Below are 18,908 nucleotides of genomic sequence, written 5' to 3'. Positions count from 1 at the left end.
AAAGCTGAGGAACGAGCCGTGTTTGTGCTTTTTCACGGCTGCTCTCGATGCAGAGAGGAAAAATAGGTGTCTCGTATGTGCTCATATCAAACTTTACAAAACCTAAAACATGATATCATTTTATGTTTTTGTTTGCTTGTTCGTGCTAAAAACAAGGCAATACGAATCTGTTTATCTCACATCTAGATGTTGTGTTATCTGTACTGAGGATAAGCTTCGATGCCAGTTGTATTTACAATAGATCTAATTTAAAGCACAATATATTGTGAAATCACAAAAACAATTGGAGCTTCCACAACAGGCCAGCTCTGAAAGGAGACGTCCCACAGGGGGCCACCCTCTGGGGCTAGTCTATTTGTCTTTTTGTGTGGGAATCCTGGGGGGGGGAATAATTTCTGTGTTTCCGCATGCCTGGGGCTTCCCTGGGCTTTGTCAGAGCTTTGATCTGCTTAAATGGCTCAGGAGGGAAAAAACAATGGGAGCTCCGAGAGTACAGAGGCAGGCTACCTGAGACAATGACCTGGGCCTGTGTCTGACATACATTCATACAGGTTGGCTTTATTAGGAGTGCTTAAAGCCGGTTAAGCCTCTAAAAGGTGGGCCAACACCTCCAGATGGAGTGCTCCTTTCAGATGCAATTGAATGCTGACAGACCTGAAGAGTAATCCACTACCTGCATCCACTTCACTGACACACACACACACACACACACACACACACACACACACACACACACACACACACACACACACACACACAGGTATAGCACAGACTCATCAAATAATAAACCCCTCTGTTCCGCCTGTCCCTGTGTTGCAGGGATGAGCATCCTAAAGCGTTTGGATGCTGCGGCACACAGCGTACACTCACTCCTCCTCCTCTTCCCTTCCTCTGTGAAGGGAGACAGAAATGAGAGGTATGAGCTCATGGTGGCTTTTTGAGACTGGGAAGTCGGGGGCTCTGTGGGAAGCTTTTCATCCTCCCAGTGGTGAGCTCCTGAGTGACTAGAGTGCAGACGCTCTCTGCTCCCTGTGGCCATGGCCGGATGGAAAGACATTACACATCAGCCTCTGAGAACTGACACACACACACACACACACACACACACACACACACACACACACACACACACAGTATCTCCAATATTGTCAACTTCTTTCAGGCTTCAAAGCAATCACGGGCTGGAGGAAACAGAACCCAGCACAGGCACAATGGGAGCAGCTTTAATTAAGAGCATCATCTCACATCGTACCTCGAGGGTGTGCTGGTAACAAGCCTTTTTTTTCTTGAACAACTTTCTTTTCTGTGATAACTACACCCATTAAAATTTTAAAAGACAAATCTTTGCCACTTTAAATGTTTGCACATGATGGATAAAAACCCCCTAACAAACCATTTGTTCCCGGTTCCGTCCTTATAATGCTCGTTGAGGACACATTATCAAAGCCACGTCCTTGTTTAAGGCTATTTGTGAGGAGGCAAACATCAGAAATTCAAACCGTAACCTAGAGGAGTACATTGTACATCACCCAAAATAATTCTCTATATGGGGTATCCATGCTGTCATTCAAGGCAGTTGACTGGGGGAGAGAAAATAAGGGGGCTGGGAGGGGGGAGAGAGAGAGAGGGGGGAGTCATCAAGATGTGACAATTGTGACAAGAGCAGGGAAAGTGTAGCGCCGAAGAACACCACACGGATTTCTCCATCTCTTCTCTTTTTTTCCCCCAGGATGACAGCTTAATGTCTACCACATGCAATATTTATTCTCATCGTGTGTCAGACTGTCTAGCTGTCCCAGGGAGTACAAAGAATGCCACTTATTAGAATAAAAGCAGAAGGAAGGTAATCAAGGACATATGTAACATCAGCCAATCATGCACCCTTTTCCCAATCTCTCTCTCCCCCCCCCCCCTTCATAACAGTTCAACAATAATCCTGATAATAAGGGTTCAGAAGCTGTATGTGGAAACACTAAATTCATTTATTTGTCTCATTAGAGCTGCCAAGGCTGCAGGCTGCTCACTGTGGCACGTCCGTTAGGCCTTAACCTGATCACAAACGTAATAAAAAATGAGCAGCTCGACAAAGCCAAAGCTATCAAATGTATTATTAGACAGGCTTGAAACTCGCAGACATTTCTTTTTTTTTATGTCGGTGATGCCAAAGTTTTACAGGGGAACAATTCCCAGGGTGCCTTCAGATGCAGGAGGTGTCTACATACATTATGAACTGCAGGAGCGTCACTCGGCATTACGTCCTTGGGTTATGAGGCCTGATAAACGAGGGAGAAGTGACAATCTGCAGTGGATTTTAGAGAGCAAACCAATTCAACACACGGTCATTAAAGAACAAACAAGAAGAGGAAAAAGTCTCTGTTACTCTCAAGTTTAGGGTATGTCTCATTAGTTCCAACAACAGTGCTGTGTCTTCTCTGCCGGGACACAACAAAGACAATGCGGTGACATGTGACATGTCCTTTCATTACCTGGACCGGGGACAGTCAATAACCAGGCTAACTGGAACGACAGGACTTTATTAGCACCATCTGTTTCAGTTTTACTATACAGCCTCTCCTGTTGTTTTCTCGCATTGAAAGCTAGCTAAAGGCATCCATTAGGACTGACTGTGGGCAGTGGGGTACACATCTTACCATGGGAAAGTGTTTCTCAGGATCCCACACTGCACAAGGAGAGAGTGGACGACTGCGCAGAAAATAAAGAGGAGCAAGTGGTCGTATATCTTCCTCATGGCTTTGAAAAGTGAACTCTTTACTCCCCAGATAGTAGTTCCTAAAAACTTGGATGGAGCCAGTGGTTTTGCACTCAATAAAGTTTCGGTTGTGTTTATGGGAATTATGGTTTGGAGTAGCTGAAGTGGGCTGCAGTGACTGCTTTCATGGAGTGGCTTTTGCAGTGAATCATAATAGTCTACCCCCCGCTCAGTTTTTCATCTGTCTATGAATCTTGACGGGTACTCCTCAGAAATGGTTTGTCAAAATGATCACACAAAGTGAAAATGCATGTTTAACTTATTAGTGGGATTCTTCAAAACCAAAAAAATGCATATGACAAAATAAGAGTTGACAGATGAAGGATCCATTTCCATCACTATGTGTTTGAAGGCTTGGGGAAAATAGGTATAAACCTTACAGACAGAAGGTCAACAGCTGACATGCTGCAGCTCTTGTCAGGGCTTTCTTTACTTGCCAAAGCTCCTCCTACAGGCCAAGTAGAGCATCAGACTCTGCTAAGACATGCTTCTGCCTTTCTGCTCCTTCTTAAACTGTGGCTGGATTTCTTTAAACTTAGCGCTAAAGCTTCTATAAAATCTGAGGAGTTGATCTTACCTCCAAGAATTGTTATATTTACTTACCTGTTTCTAGGATTGATTGATTGCCTTGAAAAAGGTAAGTGAATATAACAATTATTCCTAAGTTTTGCTTTCTTTATATCTGCTTGTTAAGTAAACTTAAAATTGAGTCTTGTTACTTATAAATGAAATACATTTGTTTTGTTAACACTTTATAATAACCATCATTAATAAAGTTTATAGTACATTAAACTTTACTTAATGGTTAATTCACTATCAACAAATAATAACATGCTTTACAAACTGTTTAGCAATTGCTCATCGTCAAGTAGCTTGTTCTGGTTACACTATATAATAACCATGGTGAAAAAAAATGGTAAGTTAATAGTAAATGTAGTAAATAGTTAATTAGCTGCTAACAAACAAATGAAATGCTTCATTAACCGTTTATACCCAAATTATTTTGTTTCAACTGATGTTTATAAAACTGTGCAAATGGTAAATTATGATTAAAATTATTGGTGTAAATTAATAAATAATGCATAGTCCATTTATTAACATTACTTGGATGACCATTATAAAGTTGCAACTGATGTTAAGAAACATGTGCGATTGCTTAACAAATGGTTTATAAAGCATTTCATTGTTTGTTACAGTGAAATAATTATTGAATACAAAAAAAACTATACATTTACCATTTATTAATGATGGTTGCTATATAGTGTTACCTAATGTTCTTATTGACAGAAAATCAAATAAAATACCAAAGCCAACAATACATTATTCACACACATTCTGTCTGTGAGTCAGAAGGATGGTGTATGTGGGACTGACTGAAAATAAACTACATGTTGTTGTAACGAAGAAACATGTCAATCCAGTGCAACAGTGTGGCTTATGTATGTGTTTTTAATAGTTCTTGGGCAACAATGGAGATCTATTGTTCACAGGAATAAGTTTTAGCAGGTTTAGGCAACACGGACAATATCAAATGGTTGAATCATTGTTGGTTTTGATCTTTTTCTGAGATTTGTTGACAATATGCAAAATATATAATAAATCCAACTTCATCCTTTAACTTCTAATGAGTAAAGTATAATGAGTAGAACAGGCTGACACCTTAACATGAAACAAGGCCTTTTAGAGAGATCAAACTGAGTCTCCTGAAGTTCTGAAACACACTGAAGCTGTCTTTTTTTTCAGCATCACATTTATCAGAAAGGGCTCATGAGAGTACCAGCATGGCATACATCTTTCTGAAGTACACCACGCCAGACAAATATGGAGGGAATTAATGATGAAAGATCAATTTATGCCTTTCGTGGGAAAGAAAATGGAAACTTAAAATGGTCGACTGGAAGAGCAGCTGTGGTATGTACCTATTTCAGCTGTGGTTTCCCAGCATAAAGCACAAAGACAGAGGTACCTAATGTAACACACATTAGGAGCAAATAATGTTCAAATAAGTTTGAATGAGTGTACATATAACACTCAAGGAACATCTATACAGACTGAAGAGAGAAGTACATCTGCCCATACCCACACACACACACACACACACACACACACACACATATATATATCTACACACAGTTAATAAAAGCTCCAAGCAATGGTACCCTGCAGTTCTTACACTCACCAGGAAAACCCACACTGCAGAGGCACTCACAGACAGGTCACGCTTGCTAGTTTCCTTAAAGGTCACCTCATCTACTTAAGAGGCACCAATTTACTTTAATGCACATTGTCCAAAAGAAGGGGGAAAAAAATAACAGAAAAAGAAATGACGAGAAAGAAAAAAAAAAGAAAAATGAAAAACAACACAGCATATGTGCCGTATTCTCAGCTGTGGTTTTTTAGCAGCACAAAATGTGACTGCTCTCAGTTCTCTGAGGAGGATTAAATAAATGTCTGATATCAAAACTATTAAAAGACTGATAAAGACAGACAGGCCACAAGCCCGTAAAATAAACAATAACTTAACTGACAAGTGAAAACACGCTAAGGCTGGGCCGGCTGCAGCCCCCACATCATCAACAGTGCTCTAATGACCCTCTCTAACACACAAACTACGGTATGTAGCAGCACAGAGGAAAAGTCTTCCAGGCAGCCCGCTGACGCCGAGGGAAGAGGAGAAAGCCTCTTGATAGACTCTTGTAGATGCCATTCCCTATCACGCAATGCCTCTCAGTCATAAACACATGACAAATGCGGCCTTAATCATTTTTTACGAGCGGGGATGTGCAGGGGGCAGTGCATGGTTAGAGGGGAGAGGGGAGCGGTGAGCAGCAGGCGGCCCCCTCTGCACAGAGGAGAGGGCTGTGTGGTAAAGTCTCCTCTGGAACATCACTCGGCCGGCGATCCTTTGATCTCCACACCGCAATTACGCCAGCATCCAAATGAGCATGGAGTCGCCTCTGAAACAGACTTCAAACATGCACATGTACGCATTCTCATACACGTACACATACACTGTATAGGATTGGAGCCATGTGCTCCTCTCAACAGCAAATGATGTACTGTCTCCAGCAGAGAACCTGGGGATGAAAGGAGGCCTTGCTCCTCGTCTGATCCCTCCATTAATGATGGCTTGCTAAAGCTAATACTGTGTATTCTTGTCTAAACAAGGGCAGCCTGGTATGTGGTTCACATACTCCAAACAGGATGATCTTGGTTAACAATGGACTGTTTTGGAGGCTGAGAAAGTCTGATGGAACTACTTGCTGCAACAATAATCGACTGTGTTCTCTTAACTGTCTCTACCACGTCCATGTGAGTGGACTGTTATACTGAGTTCAATGCACTTTCATAACTTAAACATAAAGTAAAATTAGTAACATTAACTGAAAGCCTGAATGTGCCGAAAAAACCCCCAACAAAAATCTAAAATGAAAAAAACCCAGGAAACCTGTGAAACGCTCTGAATGGGTGTCCAGAGAGACACAGATAAGATTGGCTTATTTGCCTCAATCGAGGATTCGCCTGCTTTTCCTCCACACATTAAAGCTGAGATTGCAATTTGTCTAGCTGTTTGCTTTGAATAGTCCTTAACCGTATCATCATCTCAACTGTGCTGGTGGAAAAACACGGGGGCATGGCGACAGCCAAATGGCAGTCTGGCGTCTCTGCTGCAGACTAGCTGCCATTAGGGCTGAGAGCAGCATTTATTGTACAATTAGGGCCAGCTAGATCTACCTGTAATCATCTCCATACAGGTGTGAGCTCCTCTCTGGACAAGGGAAGTGACTCATCACTTGTCAAACATCAACACTTTGATGTCGGCATTGTTCATCGCGGAGCCCCTCGGGACATCTGAGCACTACTGTTGCCTGTTTAAAACGCTCAGAGATTTATTGCATTTCACCCAGTTAAAGAAACACACACACACGCAACATGAAAAAAAAAAAACTCTCTTCCTACTGATGACGGATGTTCCACATGCCATGAATCATTTGATTTACGAGCCTCCCCCCCTTACTCCCTCCCGTCTGACAGTCATACTTTCGTGTCAGGAACATTTTAACAAACAGTCATAGGTAAACAACTTCCCTTGTAATACAATGCTGCCAAGCAAAGCACTAAAACAAATTTTGTAAGAACTGACACCACAAGCCTAGAGGGCAATTGGAAAAGTGCGATAACAATCCACAAGTTGGTGTTATTGACGAAACGGCTGTAGTGTGGAAAAGTAGCCCTTTCAGATATAATGGATGTCTAACACCAGCCTTTTGGATCCGCTCTTACTGCGGCCAGATGACAACATTACTATAAAATGTGTGTTTTTTTGACAGAACAAAGGATCATACAGCTGGAAATACAGCAAGGACGAAGAGGTTTATTTAGTACATTAAAGGTGCAGTGTGTATACTGTTTTACTTTGTTTATATGTCCTCTACAAAACTACATACTGCCCCTTTACAGGTCATCATCTGTCAGCTCACATTATGAATAGTGTTGCACCTGCAAAGTAAAAAGTACCAGTCAGTATATTAGCATTTTCCCTCAAGCCTTGGTTGACACTATGATCTGTGGGAATTTCCTGCTGTGATTAAGCAACGGCATGTGAGGACAACGCCAAATATTTGGAGCAAAACAATTTGAGATATTATATCATTTACTTATGATTTACAGCCATTATCCAGATGATATTAATGACTTGTTTGGCTTTGAATGTACGTATGTTTTTTTTCATAGTTTTTTTTTTTTTTTTTTCGCAATTAAGAGCCTTCACTCTCTTTGATATCATATGGAAATGACACATCATTTCGATGTAAAATGAGGACCATATGCTGGTGCGCTCTTAATGAAGTGCAGAGTCTGGAGGCTGGAGCTGGATGTTGTGTCGGAGCTTACTTAGTGCCACCTCCAGGCAGATCCTCTCACAAAGATATGACCGTTTTCTCAGCAGGAGACCACAGTCAGAAGATCAACAAGGCTAACTTACACACACACACACACATACACATACACCTCTCACACATGGCACATGCTGTACAGACACATGCATGCAGACTTTTTATAGCTGAAATGCAGATTCAATGAAAGTTAGAAGAAACTAATGTAGATATAGAAGGAAAGACCCTTGGTGACGATTAAAGGGGCACTATGTAGTTTTGGAGATTAAATTCACACTCAGAATTTTAATATCTACAATGTTAATGAGGTCATGAAAACGAAGAGAGTTTGTTTATAGTTTGTTTAGGTTGATCAAAAAAACAGTCAATGATCTTCTCTTCTGAATAAAATGTCTTCCCCAAAACTACGTAGTGCCCCTTTAATGAATGCAATGAGACAGTCTCCGCCTTTCTTCCAAGCTCTTACCATTTGTTCTTTCTCCTGATGTAGTCTTTCTCGGAGAGGTTAACGAGGTAAATCATTGGTTTGGATGTCAAAAACAAGTATTTGTTCAACACTTCGATCTGTGGCGAAGACACACAAGGCAAGAGGCGCTGAGAATCTGAACTTGTCCCAAAGTAGCCTTTGATGACAGCACAAACATTGATGAGTGAAGCGAAATCAAATTAGGGTCTGGTGTATAGCCCCGGTGGGGTGCGACTATAAAGCCTCTAAATTAAAATCAGCACGGCCAGATGTCATTAGCTTGTACAAAAGTAATATCAAAATACAACCAACAAAAGGCTGTGCATAATATTAACTTGTGATTTGCACAAAAGACGTGTTTCCTTGAGAAAAAAAAAAGAGAGAAAGAAGGAAACAGCAGTTGTATTTTTAGGTCAGATGAAAAGATGAGCGATATAAATCACATTAATAAATGTGACTGTGACATCAAAGCCTTACCTCCTTGTCGTTCCAATCACGATAGTAGCGGACGTTTTTCTTTTCATCCACTACCCAGCTCTTGATTTTGCACATAACGTCCTGTTTGGGGTTAAAAGAGAATGAACAAGAAGCCATTAAAGGAGATGAAAAAGAATATAAACCCAGCAGGGTATGGGGTAATTATTTCCTAAATGCATGGCATCCTGATGCCAAAATGAACAATGGCTGTGCTCGCATTCAAGCAGGAGTGGCCTGGCTTTGACAAGGGATGGCATGCACAAGACCCCCTTCCCTCCTTTAAATCATGACAAAATGCCTTCTGGGGTGTCTCGCTCGGAGCCGCAGTTTTGAACATCAATATTCCATTGGGACTGTTTAATGAAAAGGATGGAAAGAGGAGACAAAATTGGAAAAGAGCAGGGAACTAATTGGAAGTTGGTTAGTTAGGTGTAAATTATTGGTCCTTCCTCAGGCACTTTGCAGAATGTAGTCATACTGAATAAGCACTAGTGAGGTAGAGAACTAATTATTCAGTGTTTCTTCTGAGAAAATATTGAGCATTTCCAGCTATGTATGCCACATTCATTACTGAGGTACTTGTGGGTTGAGACCACAGGCAAGACTGGGTCTTGACAGGATCTGGAAGCGGAAAAGGGTGGGAAAATGGGAGGGAGGTAGTTATAAAATTTGTAATAAAGAAATTGAGCCTATTATTGTTGATCCAGCCCCACAGAAATTAGCGGAACACATTCTTTTTGTTCCTGTCAACTTGACCTCCCCCTTCATATAAAAACTCCTCCACCCCCTGCAACACTCCCCCTACCTCCTTTTCCCTCCCCAAACCCTTGCAGCACTTCACAATTATACTCCCTTTTGAAAGAACTGAGGAAAAAATCCTGCCAGAGCCTCAATTACACAATGGCAGAAAAAGCTCCACACACTGACCCCCAGCCAGCTGCATTCACTCTCTGCACATCTCTCTCCACAGGAATTCTAAAGGCCTTTTAGTCAGGCAGCCAGAGTGCAGCCAGCGGGAGAGAGCGCAGGAAGAGCTGCATACACTCCGCCCGCGCCGTCCCAAGTCTTCACAGAGAGATTAATCATCTGTGAAATGGAAACAGCAAACGGCCAGTGACACAGGCTGAACCCGCTCCAGGTTTCCCTCATCAGCTCGCAGCCGCCGTGCAGCGCTCCTCTAACAGGCAGGTGTTAATAAAAGGCATATAGGTCCCACAAGGGTCAAACACATATGCCTGCCACCATGAAGCGCCGCTGGTGGGCTGGCTTCTTATTATTGTTTTTTAAGGATAGGGATTTTGAGGATTCATACGGACAAAAGCAATGAAACATTGTCTTTGTAAACACAGCAACGGCAGAATGGACTTAAATCTGTACAACAATGCATACATATGAGCCCTGTGTGCATATGTTCAGCTTCAACTCACAGTGAAATATTAAGTGACCTTTTTCATTCTGACAACAATTTAAACCATAAAAATGCTATTTTATAATAAATGACCATGGTCTGATTTTTTTCCCCCTCTTTTTTTTATAAAACAAACATTTTTTTCCCAATTATTTTGCCCCTAAACGTTTCAGATACATTTTTAGCTAATAGTAATAATCATCTCATCTTATGTGCATTACCCACAAAGAAGGAAGTACATTAAAAAAAGAGGAACAATGCCTTTAAAATATTTTTTTGCATGTCACAATCTGCATTTATTTCATATCATTCTTTATGAAGTGCATGCACAGTGTATTACACTTTATGGTATATATTAATAAATAGAGTAGTTCTCTCTTAGTGTAATATCGTAAGGCATAGTGTTTCCATACCTTTTGCAGAGGTAGCAACGTACAGGAAGTGAATTAATTTCTCATCAGACATATTTTGAGTTTTGCACTATTGAGTTTTGTGTGTTTTTTTCATCTTTACTCATTATTTTAAAACATTGTTTTGATATTGTCGGTCTTAAAGCAAGCATATAAAAATGTGAGAAAGTGTGTGACAAAAACAAATCTAGGATTTGTGTGAATGGTGCATAATCTTCAATCATATAAAGTTTTACAATGTAATTTTTTAAAGAATGAACATCTAGATGGTAAAATAAGTTGACATTAAAATAATTACTGAACTCAGGATAAAAGTGTTTTTTGCTCTTGAAAAAGAATTTCCAGCCACTTAAAGACCTGTGGCACTTATAGGAAACTGAGTGCAACAATGGAAATTAGTTTTTTTTTCAAAGGTCTTGCAAATGAATCCATAAAGTGGAAAATCTAAGGCAGTAATCACCATCATTTTTTATTTTATTTCATTGCATCCTGTGGCTCTCCAGAAGAAAGAACGAGCACTTTTTTTCTTTCAAACTGTATATTCTTAGACTTGATGCACATGTTCCTGCAAATAAACGCTGACATAAACATGTGTATATGTGTCTGTGCACAGCTGAGCATGTCAAACGCCAGACTCAGCCTGTGAGACAATCACACAATCCCTCCCATCTAAAAGCTTGGTGCAGCCTTTGATAAGCACCATTCTTTGCCATCTAAAGAGGTCTTCTATAGATTTCACTTGCCGACGTGTGCACAACCTTTGACAAGTAATGTATCATTTTTATTCATTGCCTAAAATTGTTAGCAATTATGTGCGTAAGCGGCCACCTGCCTGGCCTGAATGGCTCCTGTCTGTGGGGCTACAGGGGTGTGGGGAAGTGCTGTAGGCTGTAAAAAGGGGGGGGGGGGGGGGGGTGGTGCTGGCTTCATCTGAGGGGAACCAACCAAACTCTGCAGCAGGTGAAAAAGCCCCTCTCGTTAGTGTAATGAGTGGTCAGAGCCTCGGTGTCTCAGGGCCCTGAAATTGGGCATGCCGCTCCCATTGAAAGGCCGGGTCCCCTCGCCCATCCGAGCCTGCTCCTCCATCGTCAGAGAATCATGACACATTTACAACCAGATCATTGCTAATGTTTGCGACTCAGCCTCATTACCTTAACAATATGACCATCTGAATGCGTTTGCATCCACATACGTTGTGATCTGACAGCCAGGATGTGGATTTTTTTCTTTTTTTTTTCTGATCTTACCCTGTGTTTTGCCCTGCACCTTGCTGTGGAATCCTCAGTCAAAGAATATTCTAAACATTTACGGTATTCATAGCGAGGTATAGGCATATGTGTCACCCGCTGTATGGCCTTACACAATTTCCTGAGCTGCTGTAGGTGTATAAGCATGAGCAAGAGCTGTGCCATGATTTGAGTATTACTTTAGATGAAAAGAGCTGTGTGGAAACACTTTCATTAGCCCAGTGCTGTGACCCAGGGTCGGCAGCTGAATAAGTAACTCTCTATTAATGATTTCTACAGCAGAAAACCCCTGACCCCTGATCACTTTCAATCTCGGAAAGGGGAAAAAAAAATAGGGCAGGGGGAGGGGTGAGACCTATTGGAGGGAGATTAAAAAAAACATACTTTTTTTCTCCTTGGCCATGTGTGTGGGTGGGTTATTATTTGTGCCGTGCTGTGAGGGGGAGCAAAGGGCCTGCTGGGACATTGACTCACGTATTCTGGTTTGAGTTTCTTGTCACCGCCTCTAATGGCCGTCTTCTCCAGCTTGTCAATAATAGGGCCGATCATCTCCTCATCCTTCAGCCGCAGCTCCTCGTGGATGATCTCCATATCCCTCACCGGGTCCACCGTCCCCTCAACATGGATGATATCCTCATCCTCAAAAGCACCTGCAGCGCCAGGATACAAACACACAGAGAGTGTATTACTATAGAATTTTTTCCCTGCAGCAACAACGTGCACACATGTAGTACAAGCAACAGAATCAATGGCATTGACTTCTTGCGATCGAATGTGAAACAGTGATTAGATTTAAACCCCCCCCCCCAAAAAAAAAAAAAATCATTAGCTTTTTGCAGAGAATGTGGGAAAAATAAACATCCAGATGAAAAAGCACAGTGGGAGTCACAGGAAAGTCATAACAAATATAATAAAAATACTCAGGAATACATTAAATATTTCTTTTCAGCAAGCAAGTGTCAGAACTGCGAGAAACCAGCTTACTGTGTCAAAGTAAGTTCCACTAAAATTGGCTTTAAGTGCAACAGAACAGGCTTGTCCGTCAATCTGCATGAAAAGTGTGTGGTCATGCCTTTTCTACCCCTCTGGCTTAAAACTATCAGCCATTAAGATAAAAAAATATGAGAGATAAACAAAACTGAGTGTGATTTAAGAGAAAAATGTCAACATTCGTAGATGATAGACGACAGTCTTCCCCCTCATCATTTGCGTCTTAGCCGTGGCTATGCTGGTGATTAGGTAATGAGGCTCTGAAGCAGACCATTTAGCCAGCAGCTGCTCTAAGGACTCCTTCTGATTCTGAGCTCAGGGGTGAGGGAGGGGAGGGAGAGGGGCGAGAAGGGTGTACATCTGTCACATGAGAGTGACAGCCTTTTACAGTACTAGTGGTGACTGTAGTGGGCTCCAATATATTCTTTAATTATTGTACAGTCTGTTTTATATTATCACTTAGGGCTGGAAGATAAAAAAGCACTTCATAAATATTAGGAATGAGTAACAAAATCAGATACGTATTTTGTCCAAATACCTCAATATCAATACTGGGACAAAAAGTTAATTAATCAATATAAATATAATTTTACTGTAATGGAGCTTTTAAAACCAGGAAAAGGAGACACTTCTGAGATATCATGATTACAATTGTAAGTACTATTAGAAAAACATGTGCTCATGACGCAAATAAATGTCCACTGTGCCTGTGAAGAAAATATTATGATATTATCTATTCATTATTGCCAACCCAGTCGCCAGAATAAATGTTGGCAAAGTACGTTTCTGCAAAACCACAGATAAGGTAACTTTACATGTCTTTATGTTGCAACTTCACCTTTCTTTAGGTTCAAAATATTTTTCTCTCTTGTCACAACCTCTGATTAGGTTTAGGCACAAAAAACACTTGGTTAATGTTAGGAAGAGATCATATTTGGGCTTAAAATACCTGTTTTGGTCGCCTCAAACAGTCCTGAGTTCTTCTTAAAAACACCCACTGGTGTCAAGCATACAAATGTTAATGCAGACTCAAAATGTAGTCACTGGTGGTGGCCAGCTGGTAATAAGTCAGGTAATAAATAAGTCAGGTAATAAACATGTAATGTGAAGGTGATATATAATATGTTTTGTGCAAATGTCACTATGGTACGTAGCCTATGACACGTAACCTTCTGACATTTTATCCTGGCGACTGGGCTGATTATTACTTATGCAAGTATATAGAAGTAGCATTTTGCTGTTGTAGCTTGAATTATTTCATATACTGTTGGAGCAACATAGGTTTTTCATGTACATCCTCAGAATAGAGGTATAAAGTAGCACAGAATGTAAATACTCAAGTAAAGTAAAAGCAACTAATACTTGTACAAAAAGTAAAGTTCTTGAGTTATATGCTAAATTTACATAAGAACAGTATATGGAATATGCCTGCACACGTTTTCATGAATCAGTCAGTAACAGTGACTCAAGAAGTTTCACACTGTGCCTTAATGGGAATGCAATTTCACTCAACAGGGTAGGGGATGTCAGGTGACTGATGACTTGGCTTTATGTATTGCCGTGGTGAGGGACACTATGTTTGGAATGTTCGTCGCAGAGTTTCTTAATATTGTTAACTATCCATATTCACATGTACACACCTGAGCATTGACGGCATGTTGACAGGTGAGGCCCTGCGAGATAATAACGTCACCGCTGTGATGCGCACGACTCATCCCGAGGCTGTCACTTCCATCTCTCAACAAGTTGCAACCGTGATACATGGGGAAGATATTGATGATTCAGAGCTGTGCGTGGCTGTCATGATGGGAAACATACCGGAACAGTCAAGTTAACCCCCTGTCACTCCACTAATCAGATCAAGTCAGATGAATGTCTACACCGTAGAGTGTCTACACATGAAAACAGACCCTCCACTAACAAGAAATATTGCCTCTGGGACAGTGTCTGATCTGACGGTTTTTAGCTATGTGGCTCATGGGACGTCTGTCGGTCTGTCAGTCACTCGGTTGTCGGTCCAAACTGAAATAATTCAGGAACGTTTTGATGGATTGCCATGAAATGTTGTACAGATATCTGTGGCCCAAATAGACTGTATAAATAGTGGAGACAGCTTTCGGCTCTGAAAAGCATCTCCTTTCAAATAGCAAGAGGCGGATGTCTGGTTGCAAAAAGAAATCTGATTGTATGTAAGCTTATGAGAAAATGACCCTACTACTCAATTGATTTACAAACTCAGTAAACATTTTCCTGATGAGTTGATGGTCTCAACTTCTAGTATCAAGTCTCTTTCAATACAGCACGATGTTCAGTTTTTTTGTTGTGGTCCCGTTTTAAAGTAAAATACAGGATTAATCAGTGTATGCTTTGGGGCGTGGCTACCTTGTGATTGACAAGTCGCTACCACAGAGTGTCGCTGGGTTCTCACTCAGATCCAATCCGCATATCTTCCCTAGCTCCTCCCTCTTGTCCTAATTTTTTGTCACTTCTGGCACCAAAAATCAAAATGGCAACCGTCCACAAACAAATGGGTGATATCACATGTGGTGCTCTGCAGAGGATGAATTGTAATGACTTTGTTGATCCTCCCACTTTTCAACTTGCGCCACCATGACGCTAACATTTGTGGTTTTGAGTGAAATGTGTCAACATCTAGAGGATGGCTTGCTATAAATTTCTGTAGACGTTCGTATTCCCCATAAGATAAACTATAATAACTAGCATGCTAACATGCTACACTGTAAAACATAAACTCCTAAATATTAGCATGTTAGCATCTTTGCCTTATGATGTAGGCACTTTGTTCAAAGCAACACTGCGCTTAAAGCTCCAGTGTGTAGGATTTGTGGCATCCAGTAGTGAGGTTGCAGATGGCAACCAACAAAACACTCCTCGCTCAACCTGAATAAATGTTACAATTATGTTATATATTTTACATTTCATTATGTTGCTATTTTACGTTTCTTTAGGTTCAATTTTTCGGTTCATCTGTGACAACACTTTGTTTATGGTCTGGATAGATTTAGGCACGAAAAACACTTAAGTGTTCGAAAAAGATCATGTTTGGACTTAAAGCATCTGTTTAGTTTGCCAAAAAACACAGCTGGAAATTGTCTAAAGGTCTCCTTAAAAATATCCAGTGGTGCCTGCTGAAAAATGTTGGCACTTGGTCTTGAACTGTAGTCACTGACTGTAAGCGTTCTACCCTGCAGGTCATAAATTTGTAATGTGAACACGATGACACATTTTGTTGAAATGTCAGTATGTTACGGCATCTACTATACATACAAATGTTTGCAAAAACATTAACTTCAGGCATTTGATCCTGATGATTGCACTGTCTGCCGTCACCCTCCCCTTGTGGTTGCAAAAAGTGTGAAAGGCCCTGTGGTGCTTTGATTGTCAATTCTGGGCTACTGTAGAAATATGGTGGGCTCTGTAGATACAAAAGGTTGGTCTCCGATAATGACTACACAACGATTCTTACCCTCAGGTAATTATTCATGAGTAAAAACATATTTCTGAATATTATATTCCAATTCTGCTTATTGATCCTCTGCAGTAGACTCTTTTTTTCATTTATAAGAATAGGTGCCTGTAAAACAGTTGTGGAATGAGAGTGGGAGTGTATTTACTAAAGTGTAAGAGACACTAAACTGTAAACTGAACAATAGGAACCCCCTCCAAGGATCTTCCACATGCACAGAATATCATATCTTGTTGTTCTTCTGGGTTAAGGAGCGATAAGTACCTGATTTTTCCCTGATACTAAACTACGGGGCTTTTACAATCTAGCACCACTCATCAGTTGAATCTCAACATCAAAGCTCAACAACAAAATGATAGACACCGAAAAATACTACACCGGTGGCCTTATTAAACATGCAAGCCAACAGAAGCTGTAGACTTTTGTGCAAGCTGTCATCCTGTGCGTTGTCCTCATGGTGAAATGAACTTATCCAATTACTCTTTGCCTAATCAGGCTGTTTTGGTTCCTGTCCTCTTGCAGAGGTACTCCACAGTATAAACAGTTCACTTACGCCACACAGAAAGGGGCTAATCAGTGGAATTATTGTTTTGCTGCGCCAATTTACCAGCTCCCTGTTCAGCACTGATTGGAATGAAAATTTGCTATTGTCTCTGCATGAACTCAAAAAAAATAATGCAATGTAATCATTTTGTTAGCTGCAAGAATATACATACATTACAGACAATTATGATGTACAGTTTTGATACACTGTGTTACAAATGGAAAACGCATACGAGTCTGTTGTTCAGTTTAACACATAATAATTAGGAGTGAGGAGTTTTGAAAAGGTTCACATGGTGAATAAACCACTCATGATTGTTAATAATCACTGTTTATGAGAGCAATGGGAATGACTATATTTATTAACAAATGTTTAAAACACCAAAGCAAGCGCAATCATTTCAAAACACATTTCACATAAGTCGAACTATTGTTATTCATTCTTCATAAAAAAGCTGATAAATCAACATTTGAAAGAGGCTTTTCAAAGCGCCGGAGCAGCTGATCACTCACTATTTAGTCATCAGCTGACACTCTCCTCTGACTACCACATATTCCAAAGTAATTTGCTTTAATTAATTTCGCCTAATTTAACATTCACATCTACTTTACCGCCGTCCCATTCACGGCTCAGAGCTGGAGAACAAATGAACGAGGTGAAAGAGGGAGAGAGAGGGAGAGAGAGGGAGAGAGAAAGAAATCTGAGGGGGCAATCTCCACAATTAGTCCTTTAACAACTGGGTCTGGGTAGGGCTCTGTGAAGACAGCTCTTATGAGGCCGCGGCGCCACACAAAGCTACATGCAAGACAGTAAAAACACACACTGACAGAAAAAAAGAAGAAGATAGAGGTTGGAGAGGCCTAGTTTCAGGAGTCAGGTCGGTCGCACAATTTCGATTTTTACTGCTTCATTTCAAATGGCGTGTGTTTTGAAGACACTATTAACAGGTGCTCCTTTATTAACAGCACAAAAGGATTAGTCTCCAGAGGGTGAGTGGTGTTCAATGGCCTGATTACAGATCAGGCTAATCTCTAAAATTATGGACTTACAGCAGCACTGCAGGCCAGTAAAATATGAGAGGATAAAACTCCCTGAAGTCATAATTGCAAGAGAAAATGGAAGAAAAACAAATATGTTTTAGTGACTTTGTTATTATTTTTCCCTTTACATTAACCTTAATATGCAAAATTGAACACATATAGTATATATTTTCTGCTGCTAAGGGTCCCTCAATCAAAAGAAAACAAAAGACGTTAATAGCGTGGGACAATGGGAGTTGTCTTCCATTGTTAAATAGCTACCATTGCTGATGAGAATCTACATGACTAAGGCATAAATATTCACAGACAAACCAATGTTTGAATGTTTTATTTGCATTATTAGTCAAGTTCAAACTCTTCCTTTCTTTGTCTGACTGTCTTGGAAGTTATAGCAACAGGCGAACAAATGAAATGCACCTCAGAATGAGGAAAAAATATTCAGAAATATTTATTTTTTCCATAACTGAATAAACAAGCTGATCTCAGAGGAAATTAGGTCCCGAGAACACTAATTGAAGCTAGAAAGGTGGCAGGGTCCGCCACAAATAAACAATGTAAAACAGTGTGAATTTGTGTTTTTCTTTAATTTTTATGCAGTCATGAAAACAAGAGTTTTGTTTGTTTATTCAATTTGTTTAGGCATAAAATACAGTCAGTGAAGATCTTTCTCCACTGATTAAAATATCTTCCTACATAGTGCGCCTTTAATGTAGAAATGTTACATGTTGTGTCTTTAAAAGTTAGAGTCTAACACCTAAGTACACCAAACAGGCTCGATCACACTGTATATCATCACTTTCCTGTCAGCTACACAGACAAGGCAGCTGTCTGAGTCAAGTCGAGATCAATACTGATTGAGCTGCTTCCTCTCAAGTTGCTACCTGGGAGGATATGTGGTCAACATAATTCAGTTAAATTACAGTATTCATTGACTTTTAACTTCCTGTGCATGTTTTCACACGCGAGATGGGTACGAGCACATCTAAAGAACTTGCATTCCTCGCGCTGCTTTTAAAATGTTCATGCAAACTCACTGCCGCAATTCTCCTGGTATTCAGAGCAGTAAAAGCTATTTTACGAGTCTGTCAGGAAAAGCACATTATGTATGTCTTCCCGGCATAAAAAAAACACTGGCAATGCACACAGTTTCATTCAGGAAATATCGTCTCGACAT

The 18,908-nt window shown here is 40.5% G+C and overlaps 1 protein-coding gene across 4 annotated transcripts in view; it reads right to left on the bottom strand.

Moving 5' to 3' along the window:
• The window catches only part of LOC115588505 (obg-like ATPase 1), a 51,542-nt gene that overhangs the window by 12,326 nt on the left and 20,308 nt on the right, over positions 1-18,908 (bottom strand). For all 4 annotated transcript variants that reach the window (XM_030429148.1, XM_030429147.1, XM_030429149.1 and 1 more), the window contains 3 exons: positions 12,148-12,323; positions 8,609-8,689; positions 8,132-8,229 (listed from right to left, as the gene is read on the bottom strand). In XM_030429148.1, the coding sequence (XP_030285008.1) occupies positions 8,132-8,229; positions 8,609-8,689; positions 12,148-12,323 (355 nt within the window). The remainder of the gene's footprint in view (positions 1-8,131; positions 8,230-8,608; positions 8,690-12,147; positions 12,324-18,908) is intronic.

This window comes from Sparus aurata, chromosome 9, assembly GCF_900880675.1.
Source record: "Sparus aurata chromosome 9, fSpaAur1.1, whole genome shotgun sequence".
Classification (NCBI taxonomy): domain Eukaryota; kingdom Metazoa; phylum Chordata; class Actinopteri; order Spariformes; family Sparidae; genus Sparus; species Sparus aurata.
This window is presented reverse-complemented; position numbering and strand designations above follow the sequence as displayed.